The sequence below is a fragment of the Myxine glutinosa genome, chromosome 12, assembly GCF_964187855.1.
Source record: "Myxine glutinosa chromosome 12, kmMyxGlut1.1, whole genome shotgun sequence".
Lineage (NCBI taxonomy): Eukaryota > Metazoa > Chordata > Myxini > Myxiniformes > Myxinidae > Myxine > Myxine glutinosa.
Genome location: NC_136272.1, coordinates 50,905,436 through 50,933,172, shown reverse-complemented (window position 1 = coordinate 50,933,172; position 27,737 = coordinate 50,905,436). Strand labels below are relative to the sequence as shown.

The window sequence follows — 27,737 nt, the reverse complement described above, 5'->3', positions numbered from 1 at the left end:
TTCACCTTTGGGGTGAGGGATGAGTCTCTGCAGAAGAAATTGTTGGAGTCTGATCTGGGATTGGGGCAGGCTATAGAGAAAGCCTCGGCTCATGAGGCGGCAAAAGGCGGAGTGGCGGCGATTCGTGAAGCGTCGAGCGGATTGGTGTTGAATCAAGTGTTTGATGCAGGACTCAACCAGCTGTCCTGGAGGAGCAAGCTTATGGAATAATCTGATTCACCTCAAGCAATAATGGGTTGCTGTAGGTGTGGAGGCAGACATGCTTCAGAAATCTTCCGATTTCGGAATGAGAAGCATTTCCAATGTGACAAAGTGGGCCACGTTGCCCGACACTGTATAGCAAAGCTGGCGGTCACGCAGGTGGGCAAGCCAAAGCCATCACGTCAGTCAGAGTTGAAGCACTTGGAGCTGTTGGGCATGGGCGAGGTCGAGGATAACCAACCAGCAATGGGTGTTGGCAGACGCAGTGAGGTGGAGTACGATGAAATCTACCATTCACCGTGTGCCGGAGCCTATGTGTGTACACTCAACGTTGGAGGTGTTGATGTTCTGATGGAGATTGACATGAGGGCGTCATGCTCTCTCATCAACCAAAAAGTTTTTGACTCACCCGTATAGAAACTTGCCATGCTGCCACGTCATTGAATAATTAAAACGTTTACAGGTGAGCAAGTCCCGGTACTTGGTCAAGTCGATGTAGAAGTGATGTTCCAGGGACAGAAATGGATTTTGGGACTAGTCATAACCAAAACGGGTCCTAGCTTGATTGGCAGGAACTGGCTGGAGAAGCTAAGATTGAATTGGTCAGAAATCAAGCAGTTGCAGTATGCTGGGGGCCAAGGGCAAGACCCCGGAGGAAGCCTGATAAGGGAATACAATGATTTGTTTAATATGGGAGTCGGACAAGTCAAGGGTATGAAGGCAAAGCTGGGCATCAGAGAAGGAGCAAGGCCTAAGTTCCTCAAGGTGAGACCTGTGCCTTTTGCATTGAAAGCCAAACTGGAGGCAGAATTGGACCGTTTAGAGTCTGAGGGAATAATCGAGAAAACCAATTATTCAGAATGGCCATCTCTGGTGGTTCCTGTTCTGAAAGCCGATGACTCTCTTAGGATATGTGGGGATTACAAGTCAACATTTATTCAGGTGGAGTCGTGGGCTAGACCATGGCAACAGCTCCATGTGGATTATGCAGGGCCTTTCTAGGGCCGGACGTTCTTGGTTGCTTCCGATGCATTTTCAAAATTTGTAGAAATCAGGGTAGTGGTGACTGCTACTGCAACAGCTACTATTGAATGTCTGGTGGACCTTTTTAAAACCCATGGTCTAGTGGAACATCTGGTGTCGGACAATGGCACTTGTTTCACCGCTGCTGAATTTTGGGCCTTTTACGCTCAAAATGGAGTTTATCACTCTACGTCGGCTCCAGTCTGACCAGCTTCTAACGGTCTGGCAGCTAGAATGGTACAGACCTTTAAACAGGTAATGCAACCCCACACACAACGACGGGCCTCACACCGGCTGAATTGTTGGTCAATCGCAAGTTGACATTGCGCCTGGATTTGGTTCACCCAAGAGTGAACGTGCGTGTAAGTCAACAACAGGAGCGTCAAAAGGAGTACTATGGTGGTACAGATCGTGGTTTTGTTCCCCAATGTACTGTGTTTGCAAAGAACCATGGTCAAGGGGACCCATGGCTGCAGGGTACAGTGACAAAGCAGACCGGACCAGTGTCATATCAGGTGCATCTAGATGAGGGTGGGCCTACACGCAGGCATGTGGACCAGTTACGTCCTCGACCTGAGCCCTCGGAGGAGAGGAGCTCTCCCAGGCTTTCATGCACAGTTCTGGACCAGCAAGAGTCTGTGGTGAAGTCGAGTGTGGGCATTGGTGATGAGAGGTCAACTACAGTCATGTGAAAAGGTAAGTACACCCCATGTAAAGTTTTGACTTTTTCAACATATTTCAACATACAGCTATTTTGATCTTCATTTCAACAATATTGATAGATAAAGGTGATATAATATAACAAATATCATGAAGCATTTACATTTTGTAGTTCATTGTATAATTTAAATAAACAAATGCAAATTTCGCATGTGGAAAAAGTAAGTACACCCCTACATTTATCACTACTTCAAATACCTAAAATTAGAATCAGGTGCAAATGATTAGAACATCATCAGAGAGGATCTTGGAGGATTCTGTCTTATTTAAACCTCAGACATTTCGTTTGGTTTGCTCTTTGTTGTTGAAGTGTGCGGCATCACCATGCCGAGATCAAAAGACCTCTCTGAGGCCTTCAGAAAGAAGGTTATAGATGCCTACGAGTCTGGGAAGGGATTTTAAAAGATTTCCAAACAATTTGAAATCAATCGTTCGACTGTCTGGAAGATCATCTACAAGTGGAGAAGATTCCAAACAACTGCCAACTTGTTCAGGCCAGGCCGCCCCAGCAAGTTCAGTCCGAGAGCAGACCGCAAGATGCTGAAATAAGTCTCGAAGAACCCTATAATGTTATCACGGGACCTACAGGTAGCTCTTGCCACTGTTGATGTCAAAGTGCACGAGTCTACCATTAGAAAAAGGCTGCACAAATTTGATCTACTTGGGAGGTGTGCCAGGCAGAAACCTTTGCTGTCCAGAAAGAACATCAGGGCAAGAATAAAGTTTGCCAATGAACACCTAGGCAAAGACCAGCTCTTCTGGGACAATGTGATCTGGACAGATGAGTCAAGGGTAGAGCTATTTGGCCACAGTACCAGAAGACATGTTTGGCGAAAACCAAAGACAGCATTTGACCACAAGAACCTGATACCAACCTGGAAAGCATGGTGGTGGAAATATTATGGTTTGGGGCAGCTTTGCTGCATCAGGGCCTGGGCAGCTCACCATCATAGAATCCACTATGAGTTCTTCATTGTACCAGAGGGTGCTTGAGGATAATGTGAGGCCATCTGTCGGAAAGTTGAAGCTCAACCGAGGGTGGACCTTGCAACATGACAATGACCCTAAAAATACCAGTAAATCCACCAAGGGATGGCTGAAAATAAATAAATGGAGGGTTCTGGAATGGCCAAGTCAAAGCCCGGATCTAAATCACATCGAGATGTTGTGGGGGGATTTGAAACGAGCTGTGCATGCAAGAAACCCTTCAAACATCGCACAACTGAAAGAATTCTGCATGGAGGAGTGGGCAAAAATTTCTCCAAGTCGATGTCAGAGACAGGTAGACAGTGATAAGAAACGCCTACTTGAGGTTGTTTCTGCCAAAGGGGGCAATACCACCTATTAGAGCCAAGGGTGTACTTACTTTTTCCATGTGCGAAATTTGCATTTATGTTTATTTAAATTATACCATGGATGACAAAATGTAAATGTTTCATGATATTTGTTATATTATATCACCTTTATCTATCAATATTGTTGAAATGAAGATCAAATAGCTGTACGTTGAAATATGTTGAAAAAGTCAAAACTTTACATGGGGTGTACTTACTTTTTCACGTGACTGTACAGGGCTGGAGCATCTGGAAAGAGACGACCCTCTTGCAGATTCAAGGGATCGGTTGCGTCGTTCAGGCCGTCAGGTTAAACCCCCGACCTACTTGAAAGATTTTGATTGTACCTGATGCTATACAATGTTTTGATCTTTGAATAATTGAATTGTCAAATGAAATGAAATTAATTGTGAGTATGGGGTTAGTACTCGAGAGATTCGTAAATTGATTAATACAATAATTGGCTGCTAATAAAGCACAGACAAGATGGTTCAATGACGTCTTTACGTGTCTGCATCAAAACCAAGGTATTCATTGCAAATTTCACCAACATGAGCGAGATTTATGTGAAGGTGCAACGTTTGCTAAACCACAAAGTGCATTACGATTGACGTATGGACAAAGGGCATCTGAGACAGACCGATGGACAAGCAGACAATGCCCAATGGCTTGAGCTCTATGCAAAGAGCCATACATAAGGGAGACGGTGAAGTGCTCAATGCGTGCTGGTAATGTAGTCCTTTTCCAGCAGGAATGATGCTTGTGGACATGTGGACAGGAATGATGCTTGTGGACATGTGGACAGGAATGATGCTTGTGGACATATGGACAGGAATGATGCTTGTGGACATGTGGACAGGAATGATGCTTGTGGACATGTGGACAGGAATGATGCTTGTGGCCATGTGGACAGGAATGATGCTTGTGGACATGTGGACAGGAATGATGCTTGTGGACATGTGGACAGGAATGATGCTTGTGGACATGTGGACAGGAATGATGCTTGTGGACATGTGGACAGGAATGATGCTTGTGGACATGTGGACAGGAATGATGCTTGTGGCCATGTGGACAGGAATGATGCTTGTGGCCATGTGGACAGGAATGATGCTTGTGGACATGTGGACAGGAATGATGCGTGTGGACATGTGGACAGGAATGATGCGTGTGGACATGTGGACAGGAATGATGCTTGTGGACATGTGGACAGGAATAATGCTTGTGGCCATGTGGACAGGAATGATGCTTGTGGCCATGTGGACAGGAATGATGCTTGTGGACATGTGGACAGGAATGATGCTTGTGGACATGTGGACAGGAATGATGCTTGTGGACATGTGGACAGGAATGATGCTTGTGGACATGTGGACAGGAATGATGCTTGTGGACATGTGGACAGGAATGATGCTTGTGGCCATGTGGACAGGAATGATGCTTGTGGCCATGTGGACAGGAATGATGCTTGTGGACATGTGGACAGGAATGATGCTTGTGGACATGTGGACAGGAATGATGCTTGTGGACATGTGGACAGGAATGATGCTTGTGGACATGTGGACAGGAATGATGCTTGTGGACATGTGGACAGGAATGATGCTTGTGGACATGTGGACAGGAATGATGCTTGTGGACATGTGGACAGGAATGATGCTTGTGGACAGGAATGATGCTTGTGGACATGTGGACAGTAATGATGCTTGTGGACATGTGGACAGGAATGATGCTTGTGGACATGTGGACAGGAATGATGCTTGTGGACATGTGGACAGGAATGATGCTTGTAGACATGCGGACAGGAATGATGCTTGTGGACATGCGGACAGGAATGATGCTTGTAGACATTCAGCTAATATTCCACAAATGGTTGTAGCCAACCTGGCTGGTATGCAGCCAAGTACGTCTCAACATTCTGATTTAGGTAATCCTTTAGTACTGACATGAACAGCTGCCAAGATAACAGACATCAGTACGGTAGAGCTTACCTCTCTCATTATGGTGGAAGAATAGCTCACGCTACCTGCAATGTTAGTGTGACAACAACCCAAGGCTTTGTCTACTCTGCTTCACAATGAGAGTAAGAAGTGACATCAAAGAATGAAGAAGAATGCTTCCTTGTATTTAATGTGTTCAACTAACCAGTTAAAATAGTAACCATGAATAAGACTACCACTATTATCACCACTACTACTACTAGTAGTACTACTACTACTACTACTACTACTACTACTACTACTACTACTACCACTATTATCACCACTACTACTACTACTACTAATACCACTACTACAACTACTACTATTACTATAACTACTACTAGTACTATGACTACTACCATTACTATAACTATGATTTAAATTATAACATGAGACTACCACCACTACTACCACTTTGACTACTACCACCACTACCTCTAATACTTCTACTACCATTACTAAAACTACTACTGCCACCACGACTACAACAACTACAACAACAACAACAACAACAACAACAACAACAACAACTACTACTACTACTACTACTACTACTACTACTACTACAGCTTCAATAGCCATGGAATGTTTCGGCCAAAGTCTTTCAAGAACCGAATGGCAAGGACTGACGTTCGGTTTCACGTCAATCCGAGGGATGGCACACTTTGTGAAGCAACACACTTCCTGCTAACAACCAAACCGAACCGAAGGTTTATAGTCGGGATTCGAACCCAAACTAGAGAGCTCAAAGGTAAGCCTCTGCACCAAGCTGTGGGACATGAACCAAAAGTAAAGACTAAAATAACGAGTCCAAAAGGAACACAAGACAGCACACAGCACCATGGCTGAACACGCCCGAGTGAGTCAGACGCGACCGACTGTCATGACGACCGGGCACGCAGTGGAAACGCCTGTATCCGCGCCGGGCCGCCTCACGGGGGCCGCACGCAAGGTGTCCCCTCATGGACATCACGTGGTCTCTCCAAAGTTGAAAACTTAAAAAACTCCCGCGCATCGCTAAGGCAGACATAACCCTATAAGGTAAAGACAAAAAAAAACACACACACACACACACACACACACACACACACACACACACACACACACACACACACACACACACACACACACACAAACACACACACACACACTAACCGATCTGAGATTTGTTTCATAAAAAACTTGAGAGTTTTATTCCCTCCGATAAATAAGACGTTTCGAACAAAAAACAACACGCACAGGAATAATTATGTTTAGAGTTAAAGGATAATATTAAATAATGTACAGATTGGAACAAACTGGCTCCGAAAGAGGGAGGCGGAGGAGCGGCAAACCTAGAGAGAGCGGGTCGAGGCTCCGAGAAGCGGGTGGGTCGAGGCTCCTAGAAGCGGGTGGGTCGAGGCTCCTAGAAGCGGGTGGGTCGAGGCTCCTAGAAGCGGGTGGGTCGAGGCTCTGAGAAGCGGGTGGGTCGAGGCTCTGAGAAGCGGGTGGGTCGAGGCTCCTAGAAGCGGGTGGGTCGAGGCTCTGAGAAGCGGGTGGGTCGAGGCTCCTAGAAGCGTGGGGGTCGAAGCTCTGAGAAGCGGGTGGGTCGAAGCTCCTAGAAGCGGGTGGGTCGAGGCTCCTAGAAGCTGGCGGGTCTTGACCGTTCGCACCTGGATCCGAGGGCGGCTCCTTGACCATTGGCGGGTCTTGACCGTTCGCACCTGGATCCGAGGGCGGCTCCTTGACCATTGGCGGGTCTTGACCGTTCGCACCTGGATCCGAGGGCGGCTCCTTGACTATCTTGCAACGCGGCCCATTGATATCTGGCCGGGACATGAGAACTCGACTGTGGAAACAATTGTAATTGCCAATAATTACGATTACGATGAGTTATTTTATCATTATTAAAGAATAGTCAAGTTATCAACCCACAAACCTCGTCCCACAGTGTTACGTAATGATTGCTGATGACGCGCGTTCTTACCGAATCGGCCCGGAGATGAGCGTGGAAATGATATTGTGGATCCCGACAGTTTGGGAGAAGAAAATAACAGGAAAAGGATGAAAATGTTCCCCCAAGGTCGCTCACAACGAGCTCCACGTGCCCCCGAATCCGGACCATCGACCCCGAGATTCGCGCGCGCAACAGGACACGTCGGACCGGGATCGGGAGGAATGGCGTCGGTACCCGAAGCGACCCGCGGGGCCAAAGGGAGACCGAAAGCGCCGAAGCTCTCGATCCGCGTCCGCGGCGTCACTTCCGACCCCCTGGGTCTCACGGCCCACGCTATCCGCACGCCCCACCATCGACCTCGTTCAGGGAGTACCGTGCGCCTGCCAGGTCGCGTGCGTGGAGCTGCCTCCGGGACGTCTGGCGAGTTTGTGCGTCTCGTGCAAACTTTGTTGTATTGGAGAAGAGTTGGGAAAGTTTCTCGTGCAATGATCGACGCTCGTGCTTTAAATTAAGATGAATTATCATGTCGCTGTCGTTTTTCTTTGTATTGTGTGTGTGTGTGTGTGTGTGTGTGTGTGTGTGTGTGTATGTGTGTATTTATGTGTGTATTTATGTGTGTATTTATGTGTGTATTTATGTGTGTATATATGTGTGTGTATATATGTGTGTGCATGCATGAGTGTGTGTGTATATATATGTGTGTGTATATATGTGTGTTTGTGTGTGTGTGTGTGTGTGCATGTGCATGTGTGTGTGTGTGTGTATGTGTGTATTTATGTGTGTATTTATGTGTGTATTTATGTGTGTGTGTATGTGTGTGTGTATGTGTGTATGTATATGTGTGTATATGTGTAGGCCTATGTGTTTGTGTGTGTGCATGTGTGCAGGTGTTTGTGTGTGTGTGTGTGTGTGTGTGTGTGTGTGTATGTGTATATATATATGTGTGTATATATGTGTGTGCATGCATGAGTGTGCGTGTATATATATGTGTGTGTATATATAGTGGGGCGGCTTAGCCCAAATATTCAAAAGAATTGTGCATTTTGTGATACAAGCACCAAATTTGGCACAAATGTACATTAATATGTTGCGAACATTTTCAGATATTGGGCCACTTGAAATTCCGTAATTTTTTTTTTCAAATTTTTTCAAATTTCGTAATTTCAAATTTTTCGGGTGACACCGTCACAATTTCGGTCTTCGAGGCCGGCCGATAGGCAAAGTGTGACCGGAAGGGACGAGGTTCTCCTGACCACGTGGCCCTCGATCTGGGAAGCGAGAGGCGTTCCATTAGTGGACGCGCCCCTCACGCCCGACTTTTGGGTGGCCCCGGCAGGCCGTTTGTTTTGACGTTCCGTGACAGGCCCCGCACCCCCACCTCCGGGCCGACCGGAAGCTTGTGCTGAGTACATCATACCTGAACAACTCAGTGAGGCAGAACACAGCAGTGCACACCAGGGTGACCCCTTCAGTGCATAAACCAATTAACCTGTCCACTGCAGGGCATATAGAAATGAAGTTATTTTCTGCATATAATAATAATATAAGTTCAGTTCTATATAACAATTTCTGTTATCACCACTACCACTACAACTACCACTACTACAAGCTTTGTCTGGAATTTTGTGGACTAACAGACAAACAGACATACAGACAAGCTGGGATCAAAACATTACCTCCTTCCACCATTGAGTGTAGAGGTAAACATCATGGAAATTATATCATGCCCTAGATTTAATTCATGCTTACCCGTGTATTTGCTTCACTGGTTCACAAGGTCTTTTGCATACATGTAATTCAGACTCTCGTCTTCATTGCTGACCACACAATGTTCGCAACATATTAATGTACATTTGTGCCAAATTTGGTGCTTGTATCACAAAATGCACAATTCTTTTGAATATTTGGGCTAAGCCGCCCCACTATATCGGCCGGCCTCGAAGACCGAAATTGTGACGGTGTCACCCGAAAAATTTGAAATTACGAAATTTGAAAAAATTTGAAAAAAAAAATTACGGAATTTCAAGTGGCCCAATATCTGAAAATGTTCGCAACATATTAATGTACATTTGTGCCAAATTTGGTGCTTGTATCACAAAATGCACAACAGGTTTGCTATGCTGCTACACTAATATGTGTGTTTGTTGAGAAGAGTGATGGAAATGAATGTAGAAGGAAGTAGAGGACGAGGAAGACCGAGAAAGACTTGGCTAAAGATGGTGGAAGAAGAAATGCGGGCAAGGGGGTTAACAAGGGGAGATGCAGAAAATAGGGCAAAATGTAGAAGATTGTCATGGGGATCGCAAGACTAACCCCCGCTCTAGCAGGAAAAATGGCCTTTAAAATGCATGTTGTATATATGTGTGTTTGTGTGTGTGTGCGTGCATGCATGCATGCATATGTGTGTGTGTGTGTATATATGTGTGTACATGTATGTACATATGTGTGTGTATGTGTGTATGTATATGTGTGTATATGTGTATGTGTTTGTGCATGTGTGAATGTGTTTGTGTGTGTGTGTGTGTGTACGTGTGTGTGTGTGACGTGTGTGTGTACGTGTGTGTGTTTGTGTGTGTATATATATTGTTGTGGTTTTTAGAACCTTCCACTTGGTAAATTTTTGTAAATGTTCCCTTATAAATAATCCCCTGTAAATATTCCCATTTTTGGTGTAAATGTCAAAGGTCGCCCCCTAGTTAGGCCACGAGCAACACGTAGCACATCATATGCTTCTTCTTTAGTTATTTCATTAGTATGTGTTTTAGGTAAGGATCTGTTTCCAATAGTTGAATCTGCGTTGTATTAATCAAATAACCTAGGCCCCTTCTCAAATTCCCATTCCATTCATATTGCGGCGTAATCTGCCCTCTCCAAATCATATTGCGCTACTCTACCAGCCGCAGCTGCCAGCAGCGTTCGCTGCCTTTGAGCTGGAGCTCGCCCCAAGCCGCCATAAGCCACGTGGCAGAGTGGGAGAAAAAGGGAGGAGCGGCCAGGAACATAGGCGTGGCCCCATCAACGCGTCACAAGGGGAGGTACCGATGAACCCTCATGACCAATCCGGGCCGAGGCGTGTTCACCGGTAGGCGGAGTAAAGCGGACGCGGCTTGATACGTGAGGCTTGTAATAAAAGCGTGAGCGCGAAGCCCTTTTACGCAGATGCGGGGGAGATCGGCAGATGCGAGGAGAGAAGATCGGCAAACTTGAGAGAACAGCGCAGAAGCGGCGAATGATAAGAACATTGCGCGGGGGATCGCTTGGGACGATTGTGTGATACGAACTGCCATTGGTTTTGAGAGCGTTTGGCACGCTATACGTACGCGCATTCCAGCCCCTCGCATATGTAAGGTCCGGTCGCGCGCCAACGAGACGCGAAGCTGCCTGCCGTTCTTCGCCCGCGGACCCGGAGCCTGAACGGATCCCATCGCCTGGAACCATCTGCCTGGACCTTCCTCCCCTACCAGCTACCATTCCGTGTGAATCTGTCTGTTTGTCCTGGGGTCGTGATAAGTTAAGACTGTTTAGATAAGCTTGCCCTATGTCCTTTTATTTCCTTCTTTTGTATATTCCCTTCTTTCGTTTCCTCTTGTAGTTAGTTAATAAACCATATTTGTTCTTCCTTTACCCTTCTCATTCTTTGGTTCCTCTCATCCGGTCGCTTTAGTCTTTTCCCCATTGAGTACCTGTGGCACGATTTGGCCAACCGCTTTAAATCGGGTTTCGTCCTTTTGTTAACGGCTCGGATCGTGGATTGCTAAACCGCTCGGCAATTACCATCACATCCGCGGTGCGGTTCGAGCAGGGACTCATCTCCCTGCTTTGCGGAGAGATTGGTGAAGGTATTTGGGAAACCTTTGACCAATCACCCTGGCCAATCTCACCCCGCAAAGGAGCGGGATAGTTCCAGGACCGGAGACGGCCAGCTTAACAAGACAAGGGGATTAACCCCCCCTTGCTAACGGGAGTGCCGTTCTTCGAGATCCGCAACAATATATATATATATATATATATATATATATATATATATATATATATATATATATATATATATATATATATATATATATACATACATACATATATATATATATATATATATATATATATATATATATATATATATATATTGTTACGGTCCGCGGATTGGATGTTATTTACCGAGCGGAGGTAACCGCGGCCGAACAGTTGTTCCCCGTTTCTTCCCGACTCACCCGATTCACCCAGACGTTGGCCAAATCGCGCTATGCCAAATCAATGATGGAAAGGACACGACGACTGGGAAAGATGAAATGACGCAAGGGGGGTACAGTTCTCAAGACCTCCAGAGGAGGGTATAATTACAATGGTGGAGAAAAGGGGGTAGATTACAAGGCAGAGTGAGGTAAAGACACAGAAGAGATGGGCACTTAAATACAGTCTTATCTAAATCCCAGATAGACCACGGACAAACGGACAAGGTAGACTCACACGGGGATTGATGGCAGGAATGGACAGGTAGGTCGCTGGCACAAGGTGCACCTTGGCTCGGGGACAGGATAAAGCACGGTTCAAAGATGCAGGGAGGTCTCGCAGCGCTCGGAGGTGGTCTTGCTTGCTCCAAGCTCGGCGCGCATCTGACGTCACCTCTCTCTCACTGCGCATGCTCAGCAGGGAGTGACACGCCCTCGGCTGGTTGGTTCCGCCCCAACTGGGGCCGGTCCGCCGCTTCCATTGGGTGCGGGGGTTGCCGGGCTCCGCCCTTGATGAGGAGCCGACAGGGAGCCCCTGTTTGGTAACCCCGTCGAGCACATGTCCGATGGCGGCTCGTTGGGAAGGCCTGGTGTCCTCCCACCACTCCTACCAAGCCGGAGTGAGGACGCGCACTCCCTGCGCTCGTTGTTGTTGTTGTTGTTGTTGTTGTTGAAGAGAGCTGTGAGGAAGAGCTGCGGGGAGGTATTGGGAGGTCCTAAACTTCCTAACGGTGCCATACAATCACATTCTGGTGCAACGAAGGGTCAGAATTAATGGACACGAATCCTTACCTGACATAGACTAAGAATAACTAGCAAGATGTCCTATAGTTGTCTACCTGAGATGCGGTGGACCTGGATGCGACATTTAATGGGGGAAATAGGGGGAGGTCGGGTCTACAGAGTGTTGTTTACAGAAAATGGGACTAGGGAATGGGGGATTGGGGATAGTTGGGAAGTATTGAGGAAATAGGGGAATATTTACAAGCGGATATGGATGGATGCAAATCCCATATCCGCAACAATATATATTGTTACGGACACGACTTAGATGTTATGATGGGCCGAGCGGAATGGCCGCCATGTTCGCACAGTTTACCCGATTCCACCCGACGTTGACCAAATCGCGCTATGCTAAATCAATGAAGGAAAGGACACAACGGCTGGGATAAATGAAACGACACAAGGGGGTACAGTTCTCAAGACCTCCGGAGGATATAATTGGTGGTGCAGAAAAGGGGTAGATTACAAGGTAAGAGGTAAAGCACAGAAAAGATGGGCACTTAGTTACAGTCTTATCTTATCCCCGACAGACCACAGACAAACGGAACAAGACTGACTTACACAGGGATTGATGGCAGGGAAGGACAGGCAGTCGATAGCACAAGGTGCACCTTGGCTCAGGGGCAGAATCAAACACGGTCCGGTCCAGAGATGCGGGGAGGTATTGCAGCGCTCGGAGGTGGCGTCTTCTCTGTCCAAGCTGAGGGCGCATCTGACGTCACCTCCCTCTCCCTGCGCATGCTCAGCGGGGAGTGACACGCCCTCGGCTCGTTGGCCCCGCCCCAGATAGGATCGGTCCGCCGCTTCTATTGGGTGCGGGGGGTTACCGGGCTCCGCCCTTGACGAGGAGCTGACAGCGAGCCCCTACGTGGTAACCCCGTCGAGCACATGCTCGATGGCGGCTAACCAAGCCGGAGTGAGGACGCGCACTCCCCGCGCCGCCGCCATTGTTGTTGCTGTTGTTGTTGTTGTTGCTGAACCGTGAGGAAGAGCTGCGGGGAGGTATTGGGAGGTCCTAAACTTCCTAACGGTGCCATACAATCACATTCTGGTGCAACGAAGAGTCAGAATTAATGGAAACGAGTCCTTAACTGACATAGACTAAGAATAACTAGCAAGATGTCCTATAGTTGTCTACGTGAGATGCGGTGGACCTGGATGCGACATTTAATGGGGGAAATAGGGGAAGGTCGGGTCTACAGAGTGTTGTTTACAGAAAATGGGACTAGGGAATGGGGGATTGGGGATAGTTGGGAAGTATTGGGGAAATAGGGGAATATTTACAAGCGGATATGGATGGATGCCAATCTCATATCCGCAACAATATATATATATATATATATATATATATATATATATATATATATATATTGTTGCGGATATGGGATTTGGCCTCCATCCATATCCGCTTGTAAATATTCCCCTATTTCCCCAATACTCCCCCACTATCCCCAATCCCCCATTCCCTAGTCCCATTGTCTGTAAACAACACTCTGTAGCCCCAACCTTCCCCTTTTTCCCCCATTAAATGTCGCACCCAGGTTCACCGCATCTCACGTAGACAACTATAGGACATCTTGCTAGTTATTCTTAGTCTATGTCAGTTAAGGACTCGTTTCCATTAATTCTGACTCTTCGTTGCACCAGAATGTGATTGTATGGCACCAGTAGTGAGTTTAGGACCTCCCAATACCTCCCCGCATCTCTTCCTCATGAAACTACAACAACAACAACAACTACAACAACAGCGGGGGGCGGCGCGGCAGCGGCGCGGGGGAGTGCGCGTCCTCACTCCGGCTTGGTTAGCCGCCATTGACCACGTGCTCCGACGGGGTTACCACACAGGGGCTGACTGTCAGCTCCTCGTCAAGGGCGGAGCCCGGTAACCCCCCCGCACCCAATAAGAAGCGGCGGACCGATTCCATCTGGGGCGGAGCTAACGAGCCAAGGGCGTGTCACTCCCCGCTGGATATACGCAGCCCTTACCGGAGGTGACGTCAGATGCGCCCCCAGCTTGAGGAGAAACAGATGCCACCTCCAGCGCGACGATACCTCCCCGCATATCTGGACCGGACCGTGTGGCTCCTGTCCCTGAGCCAAGGTGCACCTTGAGCCATCAATTCTGCCCTTCCTTGCCATCAATCCCTGTGTGAGTCAGTCTTGTCCCGTTTATCTGTGGTCTGTCGGGGCTAAGATAAGACCGTGTTTAAGTGCCCACCTTTCTGTGCTGTACCTCTTGTGCATGTAATCTAAACGTTCTGCAAACCCATATTATAACCTCCTCCGGAGGTCTTGAGAACTGTACCCCTGGTGTCGTGTCATTTAACCCAGCCGTTGTGTCCTTTCCTTCATTGATCTAGCGTAGCGCGATTCGGCCAACGTTCGAGTGGAATCGGGTAAACTGTGCAGACGCGGTCATACCAAACCACTCGGTAAACTAACATCCAAAACCGCGTCTGTAACATTTGGTGTCGGGAAGTGGGATTCGATCCGGAGCGCGTTTCACGCGCTCGAAATTATAACGGCGAAATTTGATTGTGTTTTACAAAAAAATAATATAAAAACCCGAATTTTGAAAGTCGCGCTATGGCAGACCAAGACGGCTGGGTTCCGGTAGAGGAGAGTGAGGCAGGGTCGATCCAGGACCAAAATGAGGGACATGAGGAGAGCGAAGCAGTGAGGGTAGCAGGGTCGCAAAATGGCGTCGTCGCGCACGAGGTTACAGGCGCGCAAAATGGCGCCTCGCACGAGCGCGCGGTAGCCGAGCCCGCTGTATCAACGGGCTTTAACATGCAGCCGATTGACATGCAGGCCCTCATTGCGCAGCTACAGGCAGCTGTACAGATGAGTATGGGGAGCCAAATTGAGCGATTGGGTGAGCGGTTGGGAAACCAAATTGTGGGAATGAGGGCTGATAGTGAGCGATTAGAGGGCCAAATGGGGGCAATGAGGGACGAAGCGAGGGGTACCGGTGAGGGATTAGACAATAATTTTAAGGGATTAGACAGTAATTTTAAGGGATTAGACAAGAAATTTGGGAAATTAGACGATAGATTAGGGGAAATACAGGAGGGGTTAACGGGGGTAGAAAACAGAATGGCCGCTCAAGAGAATCAAATGGAAGGGATGCAAAAGGGGTTAGAGGGGTTAGAAAACATTATGGAAGGCAAATTGAGGGACATGAGGGACCAAGCGGAAAGGGAAGTTAAACAAATGGGGCAGCAGATAGAGGGGGTTAGAATGGGGGTAGAAACTAAACTGGATGCTCACAGGGAGGAAATGGAGCAGATGAGGGTGGCATCTGGGCAGGAGATGCAAGTGATGGGAGAAGAGATCAGAAGAGGTGTGAGTGAGGAGGTCGGAGGAGTGCGCGAGGAGGTGAGGCACTGTAAGGAGCACATGGAGAAGGAGGTGAGAAAGGGGACTGTAAAGTTACAAGGGGGCATAGAGGACCTGACGCAGGAAGTAGAACAGCTGACGGAGGGACAAAAAGGACTAACAGAGCAGGTTCAAAGGAACACTGCGGTATTAGGAGGGTTAAAAGTGACACAGAAAGAACTAAAAGATGACTTGATAGCGACGAAGAGGGAATGTCAGATGGTACGTGAGGGACTGACAACGAGGTTGGACGAGGTGACAGAGGTAATGGAGACGAAGGACCGGCAGGTGAGGACGCACATGGAAACGGTCAAGGTAGCCTTAGAGGATGAGCTTGAGGAGACGTACCGGGACATAAAAGAGGTGAAGCAGAAATTAGAAGAAGTGGAAGAAGGGGTGAGCGAAATTAAGAAGCGACGGAGAGAGGATAAGAAAGAGATAAAAGAGGAAATAAAAGAATTGGTCCAAAGTCTGTGTTTGGATCGTGATGATGTGCTCATTAACCGGATGAGGGATTCGCAGGTGATGGAGGGGAAGCGAAGAGGAAGAGGACCCGGTGTAAGTGGTGACCAATATGGTCGTGCGTATGATGCGCCAGGTGATTTAAGAAGCTTGGGGGTCGAGATGGACCCGGGTGTTCGTGAGAGGCCGCTGGTGAAGTGTGCGACAGGTCTGGTGTGCGAAAAAGGAGGTGTGCGAGAAAGTCCGACTCTGGGGTGTGTGAGGAAAAAGTGCACGCCAAGGAGTGAGGGTGCTGGCGAGAGTGAGTCGGTCGTAGCGCGTGTGCGAGGGAGCACATGGGAGCGCGTAGTGAGGAGTGTTACGGAGGGTGTAAAGGGAGAATGCACGCCTGTGGTGAGTGTTACAGAGGATGTAACGGGAGAGGGTGTGCGAGAAAGATGTGTGACGGACAGGTGCATGGGGAAAGAGTGCGCTGTCAAAAGTAAGGAAGAGTGTACACCTGTGGTGAGTGTTACAGAGGGTGTAACGGGAGAGTGTGCGCGAGAAAGGTGTGTAACGGACAGGTGCATGAGGAAAGAGTGCGCTGTCGAGAGTAAGGGTGAGTGCGTTGTCACGAGTGGTGGTGAGAGTAGTGAGAGTGACAAGGAGCGTGAGTTGGTTGTGACAGGTGAGCGAGGATGTACACCTGGAATGGAAGGATGCACACCTGGAATGGTAGAGCGTGAGTGGGAATGCACGCTGGAAATGGTAGTGAGGCACGTGGTTGGGTGTGCGAGTGAGGGCACACCTGTGATTGTCACAGAGGAGGTGACCGAGGAGGGGGCGCGAAGAGGTGTGTTGGTGAGGTGTGCGAGCGACGAATGTGTGCCAAGGTGCTCGGTGGTCAGGTGTGTGACCAAGGCTGTGAGTGGAATGAGTGTACCGAGGTGTGTAAGGGAAGGTACGAGGAGCAAGGAACGGGCTGCGGGGTGTAAGCATGCAGGTGAGGCATCGAAGGTAACCGGGTTAGAGGTTAGAGCGACTTTTAGCCGAAGCGGGCCCTCGGTGCGTGCCGGGCTTCGCGTGCCGCGAGAACCAGCGGGGATCCGAGCCACGGCGGGTTCGAAAGGACCGCCGTGCGCGATCCACGCTGGGCCTCACGTGGAACGGCCGCGTCCGGGCTCCACTAGGCGGAGCGGGCAGCCCGATAGGAAGGGTCGTCATGGCGACCACTTTTTGTTGAGGCATTCCGGCAGGTCGAGATCGGGACATTGGATGGCTCCACGCCGGGGTGGTGCGTGGGATCTCGGCCCGGGTAAACCTCCTTCCCTGCACCGAATGCGGGACGTATCCAGCCGCTGGCACCACACAACCCGCATTCATGGCTTGGCTTTACGAAGCCGGGCTTTGGACAGGAATTGGCGCACCGAGAGGCATTAGCGAGTAGACTGTGTGATGAGGATAGTGTTTTGGCCCCAAAATTAGAGAAAAACAAAATTTGATGATTGGCAAAGGAGTGGCAGTAATGATTGGCAGATGATGGGTAGTGATTGGCAAATTTTTGATTTGTTGAAATTTGATGTGCAAAATTGGTAGTGAGCGATGGGCCCGGTGGGTAAGGGTGGCATCCCTGCCACCCTTCCCATGTGGGGCAAATGCGCTATAGTTTATGGGGTTGATGGCAGTGAAAACTAGCCCGGGTGGGTTAGGATATTGTTAGGGATCTAGCGAAGCTGACATTAGGTAACGTTAAGGTTTAGATAGTGACTGATACCTGTAGTGGGGACGCAGGTAGATTAGTATGGATGATAATGACGTGGGAGCGCAATAGTTTAAGGGGACGACTGGGAAGCGCAAGTTTCAGAGGGGAGTAGTTAGATGAGATGATGCCGTGTGGTTGAGAATTGAACAGGTGTGATTGCACAGGTGTGCAACTGGACAGGTGTGTGGAGCAGTGTATGAGTAGTGAGTGTGTGGATCAGCGCGAATGCGCTTGGGGAGAGAAGGGTGTAGGTGGCACCAGGTGTGAGAGCACAGGTGTGCAAGTACAGGTGTGTGGAATATATGGAGCAGCGAATGAGTGGTGTGGAGAGAGTTGGAGTAAGTGGTACGGAGTGGTGTGCATGGTGCGAAGGTGTGGATGGGGGAAGAGTGGACCCCTTTCACGAGTACCCGGGGCGGGTAGTGTAAGTGTTAGGTAGAGGGTATAGGTAAATTGTGGTTGGATATTGGCATTTGTGGTGCGGTTGCAGAATGTTATTGTGGATGGGTGCATTAGTGTTGTGGAAATGGCTGGGCGTGTAGCCTGTTAGTGTGTGTAGTTGGTTGGGCACTCCACCACTGTGAGGATGTCGGCCAGGTGAGGCCGCAGGTGGGCTCTGGGAGCCGTTAGTGTCAGTGGGGCCCGAGGATCCGGAGGACGGACCCGGGTAGCCCAGTGCCAGAGAGGGCACCGAGTGGGGAGAGCGCCAGAGGGCCTTCCCCAGGTAGTTAGGTTAGGGTAAGGAGCAGGTAAGCTCGGAGGCAACTGCAGTGGTGGAGGTGTGCAGGTGGGAAGACCTGCTGGGAGAGCTACACGTCGCGGCCCAGAAATTGTGCGAGGGCACCGGGAGATGAATCGGGGGAGTGAGACCCCAAATTGAAAAGCACCACAGTTTGGTCAATGGGAATTGGTTTTTAGAACCCATAGTGTAAGAGGGCCAATGGTTTGGCAGGAGAAAGACCCCGGGTAATGTAAAGTTGTTAAAGTCATTTAGGAAATAGTTAGGATTGATGAACCTGTCGCACCATACGCAGCCACTTACCTGTGGTGATGATGACTCCACACCTGTGTTTTCTTTGTTCTGTGTGCAGGAAATGAGAATTGCTGTGTGGATTGGTGAGACGCATCACGACGTGGATGAGACGTTGGGGTGATTCCATCTCTCCCTCCTTAGGAGGGACTGATGATGAATTGGTGATGGCAAATTTTGATGAGAGTTGGAAATGGCAAATTTGATTGGTTAGGAGGGAGAGAAGACGAATTTGGTTTATGGGAGGAACGGGGAAGACAGTAGGGACGTTTGTTGATTTGTAAAGTAGATGTTTATGGGTAGTGTTGTGTTTTGTGGATACAGTAAGGGGTAAGGGAGGGGCAATGTAGGTTACCTGGTGGGGGGGGGGGGGGGCGTACGGTAGGAACGTACCTGTCTCACCTGGTTCCCATGTGCCCCTAGTGTGCATTACCTTGTATTGCGTGCACTTTTGCGCCCTTACCACCTTACTCACTTGTCTTCTTCTTTTGTCTCCCACCTCCGAGGATCTGGCTTTGGGGCAGAGAGAGAGGAGAGAGAGGTGCTGGCTCCGCAGTTGTGGGCCTGCACTTTCGCTGCTTGCTGCCGGGATCGATACACCATATGGACCGCAATGTTTGTGGCCGCCCACCATGGACCGCAGTTCTTTTGCGGGCAAGCACCACCCGTTGATGGACCTATGGGTCAACATGGCACCTATGCCATAGAGGTGAACCATTATAGTTGGCCCCCTGACGGCCACAATTTAGAAATGGACGCGGTTGGCGCCTTTCTTTATTTTTGAAGGAAGCCAGAACACCAAGTGGGCTCCAAGGCAAGACCAGCGGCAGAACATTGGCCGGCTGCGACACCACCGGTGACGTTGAGCACTTTATTGGTGCACCGGATGGTGCTGACTGTATGAATATGGGGTGGTGCTTTTGGTGCTTGGATGGGGTGCTCTGCACATTATTAAAGGCCGTAGGGCCACAGAGCACTCGTGGGTTGGTGTATCGATGCTGGCATGCGTGCTCTCTCTCTATGCATAACATCTGCATGTGTTCCTCCAAAAACAGGTCCTGGATCGTAGTGTAAATATCAGTGTAGTCTTGTGTAAATAATGCTCCCTACCGGCTGTATGTTTAGTTTGAGGATTCTTTCCGCGATTCGGTTATCCTGTGGGTGTGTTTCTGTGAGGAGAAGGGTGCAACGTCGCAGGGGGACATATTTACTCATTTGTGAACATCTGTAAAACTGTCGCACTCAGGGTTGAGTTAATAGTAGAGGGAACTACATCTGAGTGCCACACTAACGTAGGTAAAAATTTATCGGGTCGGGACGCCCCGAGGTAGAGAAGGGTGCAATGTTGCGGATATGGGATTTGGCCTCCATCCATATCCGCTTGTAAATATTCCCCTATTTCCCCAATACTCCCCCACTATCCCCAATCCCCCATTCCCTAGTCCCATTGTCTGTAAACAACACTCTGTAGCCCCGACCTTCCCCTTTTTCCCCCATTAAATGTCGCACCCAGGTTCACCGCATCTCACGTAGACAACTATTGGACATCTTGCTAGTTATTCTTAGTCCATGTCAGTTAAGGACTCGTTTCCATTAATTCTGACTCTTCGTTGCACCAGAATGTGATTGTATGGCACCAGTAGTGAGTTTAGGACCTCCCAATACCTCCCCGCATCTCTTCCTCATGAAACTACAACAACAACAACAACTACAACAACAGCGGGGGGCGGCGCGGCAGCGGCGCGGGGAGTGCGCGTCCTCACTCCGGCTTGGTTAGCCGCCATTGACCACGTGCTCCGACGGGGTTACCACACAGGGGCTGACTGTCAGCTCCTCGTCAAGGGCGGAGCCCGGTAACCCCCCCGCACCCAATAAGAAGCGGCGGACCGATTCCATCTGGGGCGGAGCTAACGAGCCGAGGGCGTGTCACTCCCCGCTGGATATACGCAGCCCTTACCGGAGGTGACGTCAGATGCGCCCCCAGCTTGAGGAGAAACAGACGCCACCTCCAGCGCGACGATACCTCCCCGCATATCTGGACCGGACCGTGTGGATCCTGTCCCTGAGCCAAGGTGCACCTTGAGCCATCGATTCTGCCCTTCCTTGCCATCAATCCCTGTGTGAGCAAGTCTTGTCCCGTTTATCTGTGGTCTGTCGGGGCTAAGATAAGACCGTGTTTAAGTGCCCACCTTTCTGTGCTGTACCTCTTGTGCGTGTAATCTAAACGTTCTGCAAACCCATATTATAACCTCCTCCGGAGGTCTTGAGAACTGTACCCCTTGTGTCGTGTCATTTAACCCAGCCGTTGTGTCCTTTCCTTCATTGATCTAGCGTAGCGCGATTCGGCCAACGTTCGAGTGGAATCGGGTAAACTGTGCAGACGCGGTCATACCAAACCGCTCGGTAAACTAACATCCAAAACCGCGTCTGTAACGCGTCGATAGCACAAGGTGCACCTTGGCTCAGGGGCAGAATCAAACACGGTCCGGTCCAGAGATGCGGGGAGGTATTGCAGCGCTCGGAGGTGGCGTCTTCTCTCTCCAAGCTGAGGGCGCATCTGACGTCACCTCCCTCTCCCTGCGCATGCTCAGCGGGGAGTGACACGCCCTCGGCTCGTTGGCCCCGCCCCAGATAGGATCGGTCCGCCGCTTCTATTGGGTGCGGGGGGTTACCGGGCTCCGCCCTTGACGAGGAGCTGACAGCGAGCCCCTACGTGGTAACCCCGTCGAGCACATGCTCGATGGCGGCTAACCAAGCCGGAGTGAGGAGGCGCACTCCCCTCGCCGCCGCCATTGTTGTTGCTGTTGTTGTTGTTGTTGCTGAACCGCGAGGAAGAGCTGCGGGGAGGTATTGGGAGGTCCTAAACTTCCTAACAGTGCCATACAATCACATTCTGGTGCAACGAAGAGTCAGAATTAATGGAAACGAGTCCTTAACTGACATAGACTAAGAATAACTAGCAAGATGTCCTATAGTTGTCTACGTGAGATGCGGTGGACCTGGATGCGACATTTAATGGGGGAAATAGGGGAAGGTCGGGTCTACAGAGTGTTGTTTACAGAAAATGGGACTAGGGAATGGGGGATTGGGGATAGTTGGGGAGTATTGGGGAAATAGGGGAATATTTACAAGCGGATATGGATGGATGCCAATCTCATATCCGCAACAATATATATATATATATATATATATATATATATATTGTTGCGGTTTTGAGGATTGTATTTTTTTTGATTGTGTGTATTGTAGTGGTAAATTGTTGTGTAACATTGGTTGGATATGGCCCCTCCTGCCTCCAGAGTTGTGTAAAGGTAAAAAGGGCGTCTCGGTAGTTAATTCCATGAAACACCACATTGCAGGACACGATAAGACCCTTGTTCAGTAGCTTATATCTTATTATGTGTTTTAGAGTAAGGCCTTGTCTTCCATTAGAAGAATACTCCATTGCACCGAATCAATTAAGAATAGCTCCCCTTCAATAATTCCATTTCCCAGCCAAACTCTCCATCTGTGGGTAAAGCAGTTCACAAGCGTGGGGTGCACGCCCTCTCATTTCGCTGCTATAGTGAATACGTGCTCCGTGCTCTGTTTGAACAGGAGGGGCGGGGTCGCCAGGAAGAGGCAAGCCCAGGGCGCGCCACGAAGGGCGGGGCTGTTCAGCCCCATGCCCAAATAAGGAAACAAGCCCGTGGCTCGCCACGAGGGGCGTGCCGTCGGCGCCATGCCCAAATAAGGAGACAAGCCCGTGGGATTACCATACAAGGTCACGAAACAGAGCACGGGGGGGGAGGGCAGTACCGAAACCGAGGAGGGCGTGTCAGACCCGCGCTGAAGGTTTGGGGAGAAGGGTGCGACCCTTTGGGGAGAAGGGATACGGCAGATGAGTCCAGGTGCGTAAGAGGGTTGGCAGTCCACCGGGAGAGAGTTCAGAGTTGCATCGGAGTTGCGTGAGAGATACGAAAAGCCTTTGACAAAAAGCCGCTTCAACCAGCCCCGTTTCAACCCGCCGAGTGACCCTGCCGGCGTGCGCTGTAAAGCCAAATACAAGGAGCTGCCGGCTCCTCGCTTCCCGCCCGGAGTGGACCTGCTCGCTGTGCCCTGTGATCCCACCTGCTCATCCCTCCAAACGATTCCTACCCTTCCATCCATTTGCGTACGTGAGTTTGTTCTGTTTGTGCTGTCATGGGTAGTAAACTAAGTCAGTATAAGCTAGTAATTTGCACTGTGTTACCTGCTTTTTCATGTCCGCTGTAAATACCCGTGACTGCTCTTTTTGCTTATGTGTGTGTAAATAATAATAAATCCCGTTACTCTTCTGTACGTCTTCTTCTTCTTCCTCTTTGCATTCATCATCTTAGTCTTTTCCACATTGAATATCTGTGGCGCGATACGGCCAATGTTTGGGTGAATCGGGTTTAGTCGGGGAACAACTGTTCGGCCGCGGAGCCTCCGCTCGGCAAACATACCATCCTTAACCACGTACCGTAACAATATATATATATGTATATATATATATATATATATATATATATATATATATATATATATATATATATATATATATATATATATATTGTTACTGATCGCGGATTAAGATGTTAGTTACCGAGCGGTTTGGTATTGCCGCGACCGTTACAGGATCCCTGACTCACCCGATTCACCCAGAACCTTGGCCGTATCGCACCACAGCTGCTCAATGAGGGAAAAGACAAAAACGACGCAATGCAAGAGGAAAAAGGAATAAAACGAGAAGACGTACAGACGAGTAATGGGGTTTATTATTCACACACACACAAGCAAAAAGGAGCAATCAAGTTTTATTTACAACACATAAGACGCAGGTGACACAGTGCAAATTTTAGCTTACCTACAGACTTAATTAAATACCCAGGGACAGAACAAACAAAACAAACTCACGTATACAAGAAGGATGGAATGGAATGAATGTTGGAAGGAGGAATGGGAAGGTTCGGCTGGGGGCAGATGGTTCGGGCTTGATCCCGCTCGGGACGTCGGCTGGACCTCGACGGCCACCGATGCCACCGCTATTTGGTCCCCGCGGGGTAACGGGTTGAAGCTGCCTGGTGGAGTCAACGCTGCCTCTCTGGCTCAGCTCAGGGCGCGTCTGCCGTCTCTGGCACAACTGCTGGTAATGGCCCTTGGCACCTTCTCTCTCTTGGCCCTGGTGTCTCCTCACCATTGACAACTCAACGCGACCAACGCAACCACTGACCCCTCAACGCCACCACTTCTCACCACCGACTTCTAACCACCGCAACCAACGCAACCACTGACCCTCCTCTGGCAACCGACTCAGACCAACTCACTACTCACTTCCGTTTGCGCCTTTTATAGCGCCTCCAGCGATTACGCCGCCGGCGTTTTGGACACGCCCATCGGGGTGCTCACCTCAGCCCTGGTTGGTCGCGCGACCCTCGGGCTCCGCCCTGGATGACGACGGGCGGGCACGCCCCTCCTCCCCTCTGACGAGGTGGAGACACGCCTTTCTTCTCCGACTCAAGCACATGGTCAATGGCGGTTATTGGAGGGGAGGTGATTGGGAATCGAGGGCTCAGCAATGACGAGAGGGGATGTAATATGGAAATGGAGGTTTTGGGGATGGGAAGGAAAGGGAGATTTTGGGGATGGGAAGGAAAGGGGATCTATTCTCTTTCACTGGTGCAATGGAGTATTTCAATTAATGGAAGACACAGCCTTACACTAATACACATAATAAGGATATAACTGTCAAAAAAGATATATCGTGTCCTGCATGTATGTTTTATGGACTAACTACGGGAACGCCCTTTGACCTTTATACAACCACAAACGGAGGGAGGAGGGGTGATATTTTACAACAACCTTTTACAACAACATTTTACCACAACAATAAAATAAAAAAACATTCTCATATCCACAACACTGCACCCTCCTCCCCTTAGGCACGTCCCGGGCCTATAACTTTTACCTTAGTGTGGCACGTAGGTGTAGTTCCCTCTACTTTTAACCTGACCCTGAGTGCGACAGTTTTAAAACATAAATAAATGTGTCCCGCTGCTCCATTGCACCCTGCCTAACAGACTTACGCCCACAGTTAACCGAATTGCGGAATGGTCTTCAAACTATACACTGACGGTGGGAAGCATTATTTACAATGACGCTATTTTTATTTACAAAACTAACCCAGGACCTGTGATTGTTCTTTCTGGGGGGGGGGAGACAGTCTGCTCTGCATCGACGCACCATGAACGCACCCAAAAACGCACCAATACAAGCACGCAAGCACCAATCGGTGCAGTCACCATAGTTCATTAGTGTTCCATAAAAATAAAATCAACAACCCCTAACCCTGCAGGCGATCTCTTGCTCTTCGGCTCCCTCTGCTGGTCATTATTATTTGGTCTTCCAGATGTTGTCATTCTTTTGCTTTGCTTACTGGTGGCCTATTTTCAATAAAGTGTGCCCAATGTGTCCTTTTTATTTGCTTTATTTATGGCCCACAGGGCCGACTAGTGTGGTTCACCTGTGGGGCATCGGTGCCCTGTGGCCAAGGTCTGCCAGCAAGATTTCAGGCCCTCATGGCCGGTTTCAGCAGAGGGGCCATGCCCCAACCCATGGGGTCCATAAGTGGTGCTCGGCCACAGGCATGTGGTCCATAATGTGGTGCATCGATGCAGACAGCTGGTTCTGGGAATTTCGGGCGCACAATGGCCGACCCACGCACGCTCCCCTCGGCACCCATTGGCGCACAGGTCATGTGGGAGACAAAAGGGGAAAGACAATTGAGCGAGGGGTAAGGTCACAAGGGTACACATCAATAAGGCAATGCAAGGCGAAATGCGTACGGAGGGCGAAGTGAGAAAGCTCGTCCCTACCGTACGTCACCCCCCTGTCACCTACCCTACCCTTACCCCATATGTACAAAAATCTACACATTTACAAATTCGTCACTACTGTCACGTCTTCCCCATATTTCCCCTATACCAAATTCGTCTCCACAATCCCTCTACTTCAAAATTTGCCATCACCAAATTCATCATCAATCCTCATAAGGAGGCAGAGATGGAACATCAAAGCACAATGTCACACCCACGTCATGATGCGTCTCACATTCCAAAACATTTGCATCAAAAATAATTAAACATGGCATGGTGCGGAGTACCTGTCACCTCAGGTGAGTGGATGCAGATGGTGCGAGGAGACTTCATCCTAACATCCTAACTACATCCTAACTAAATGACATTAACACACTTTACACTACCCGGGGTCTTTCCCTGCCAATCCATTGGCCAACTTACACTACGGGTTCTAAAAACCAATTCCCATTGACCAAACTGTGGTGCTTCTCAATTTGGGGTCTCACTCCCCCGATTCATGTCCCGGTGCCTCGCACAATTTCTGGGCTGTGACGTGTAGCTCTCCCAGCAGGTCTACCCACCTGCACACCTCCACCACTGCAGTTGCCACCCGAGCTTACCTAGCTCCTCACCCTAACCTAACTAACTGGGGCAGGCCCTCTCCTGGCTCTGTCACCCCCTGGTGCCCTCTGGCACTGGGCTACCCAGGTCCGTCCTCCGGATCCTCGGGCCCCATCCACAACAACTACTACCGGCTCCCAGAGCCCACCTGCGGCCTCACCTGGCCGACATCCTTACAGTGGTGGAGCGCCCAACCAACTACACACACTAACAGGCTACACGCCCAGCCATTTCCACGACACTAATGCACCCATCCAAATACCATTCTTTCACCTCGCACCACAGATGCCAATATCCAACCACAATTTACCTATACCCTCTACCTAACACTTACACTACCCGCCCCGGGTATCCGTGATGGGGGTCCACTCTTCCCCCATTCACACCTTCGCACCATCCACTCCACTCCACAATTTCCACCATACTCACTCCACGACCATCCATTCCAATACTCCATTTATTCCACACTACCATTCTCCATACCTGCTGTTGCACACCTGTGCCCTCACACCTGGTGCCACCTGCACCCTCCTTTCTTCCTGGACCATTTGGTCATCACAATACACCATCACTATCACTCATACACTGCTCCATCCACCTGTTCAGTTGCACACCTGTGCAATCACACCTGTTCAATCACACCTGTTCAATCCTCACACACACGGCATCATCTCAGCTAACTACTCCCCTCTGAAGCTTGCGCTTCCCAGTCGTCCCTTTAAACTATTGCGCTCCCACGTCATTATCATCCACACTAAACTACCTGCGTCCCCACTACAGGTATCAGTCACTAACTAATCTTAACGTTACCTAATGTCATTTTCGCTAGATCCCTACAATTATCCAAGCCCTCCCTGGCTCGGTTGTCATAGCCACCCCATAATCTATTGCGCATTTGCCCCCACTCGTGAGGGATGACAGAGTTGCCATCCCACCACATCGGGGGTCTCTCACTATCAATTTTGTTCGTCCAGATTCCAACCAATTCAAAAATTTTCCATTTACTGCCAATTCTACCCACTTTTCTAAATTTCGTATCAAATCACTATCACTATCACCATCACCCGTCTACTTATTAGGTCCTCTCGGTGCGCCAATTCACATCTACAGCCCGGCTTCGTACAGCCGGGCAATGAACGCGGGTTCTTTTGTGCCAGCGGCTGGATACGTCCCGCATTCGTGGCAGGGACGGGGGCTTACCCGGGCCGAGATCCCACGCACCACCTCGGCGCGTAGCCATCCAATTGCCCGATCTCGACCTGCCGGCACGTCTCAATAGAAAGTGGTCGCCATGACGACCCTTCCTATCGGCCTGCCCGCTCCGCCTAGTGGAGCCCGGACGCGGCCGTTCCAAGCGAGGCACAGCATGGATCGCGTACGGCGGTTCTTTCGAAACCGCCGTGGTTCGGATCCCCGCTGGTCCTCGCGGCACGCGAAGCTGCCCGACGT

The 27,737-nt window shown here is 49.5% G+C and overlaps 1 protein-coding gene across 1 annotated transcript in view; it reads right to left on the bottom strand.

Moving 5' to 3' along the window:
- The window catches only part of LOC137437823 (uncharacterized), a 133,992-nt gene extending 126,400 nt beyond the window's left edge, over positions 1-7,592 (bottom strand). Inside the window, exons 1-2 of the mRNA XM_068132477.2 lie at positions 7,218-7,592; positions 6,586-7,056 (exon numbers count right to left, since the gene is read on the bottom strand). Coding sequence (XP_067988578.2) covers positions 6,586-6,982 — 397 coding nt within the window. The 5' untranslated portion in view covers positions 6,983-7,056; positions 7,218-7,592. The remainder of the gene's footprint in view (positions 1-6,585; positions 7,057-7,217) is intronic.
- Positions 7,593-27,737: the final 20,145 nt, after the last annotated feature.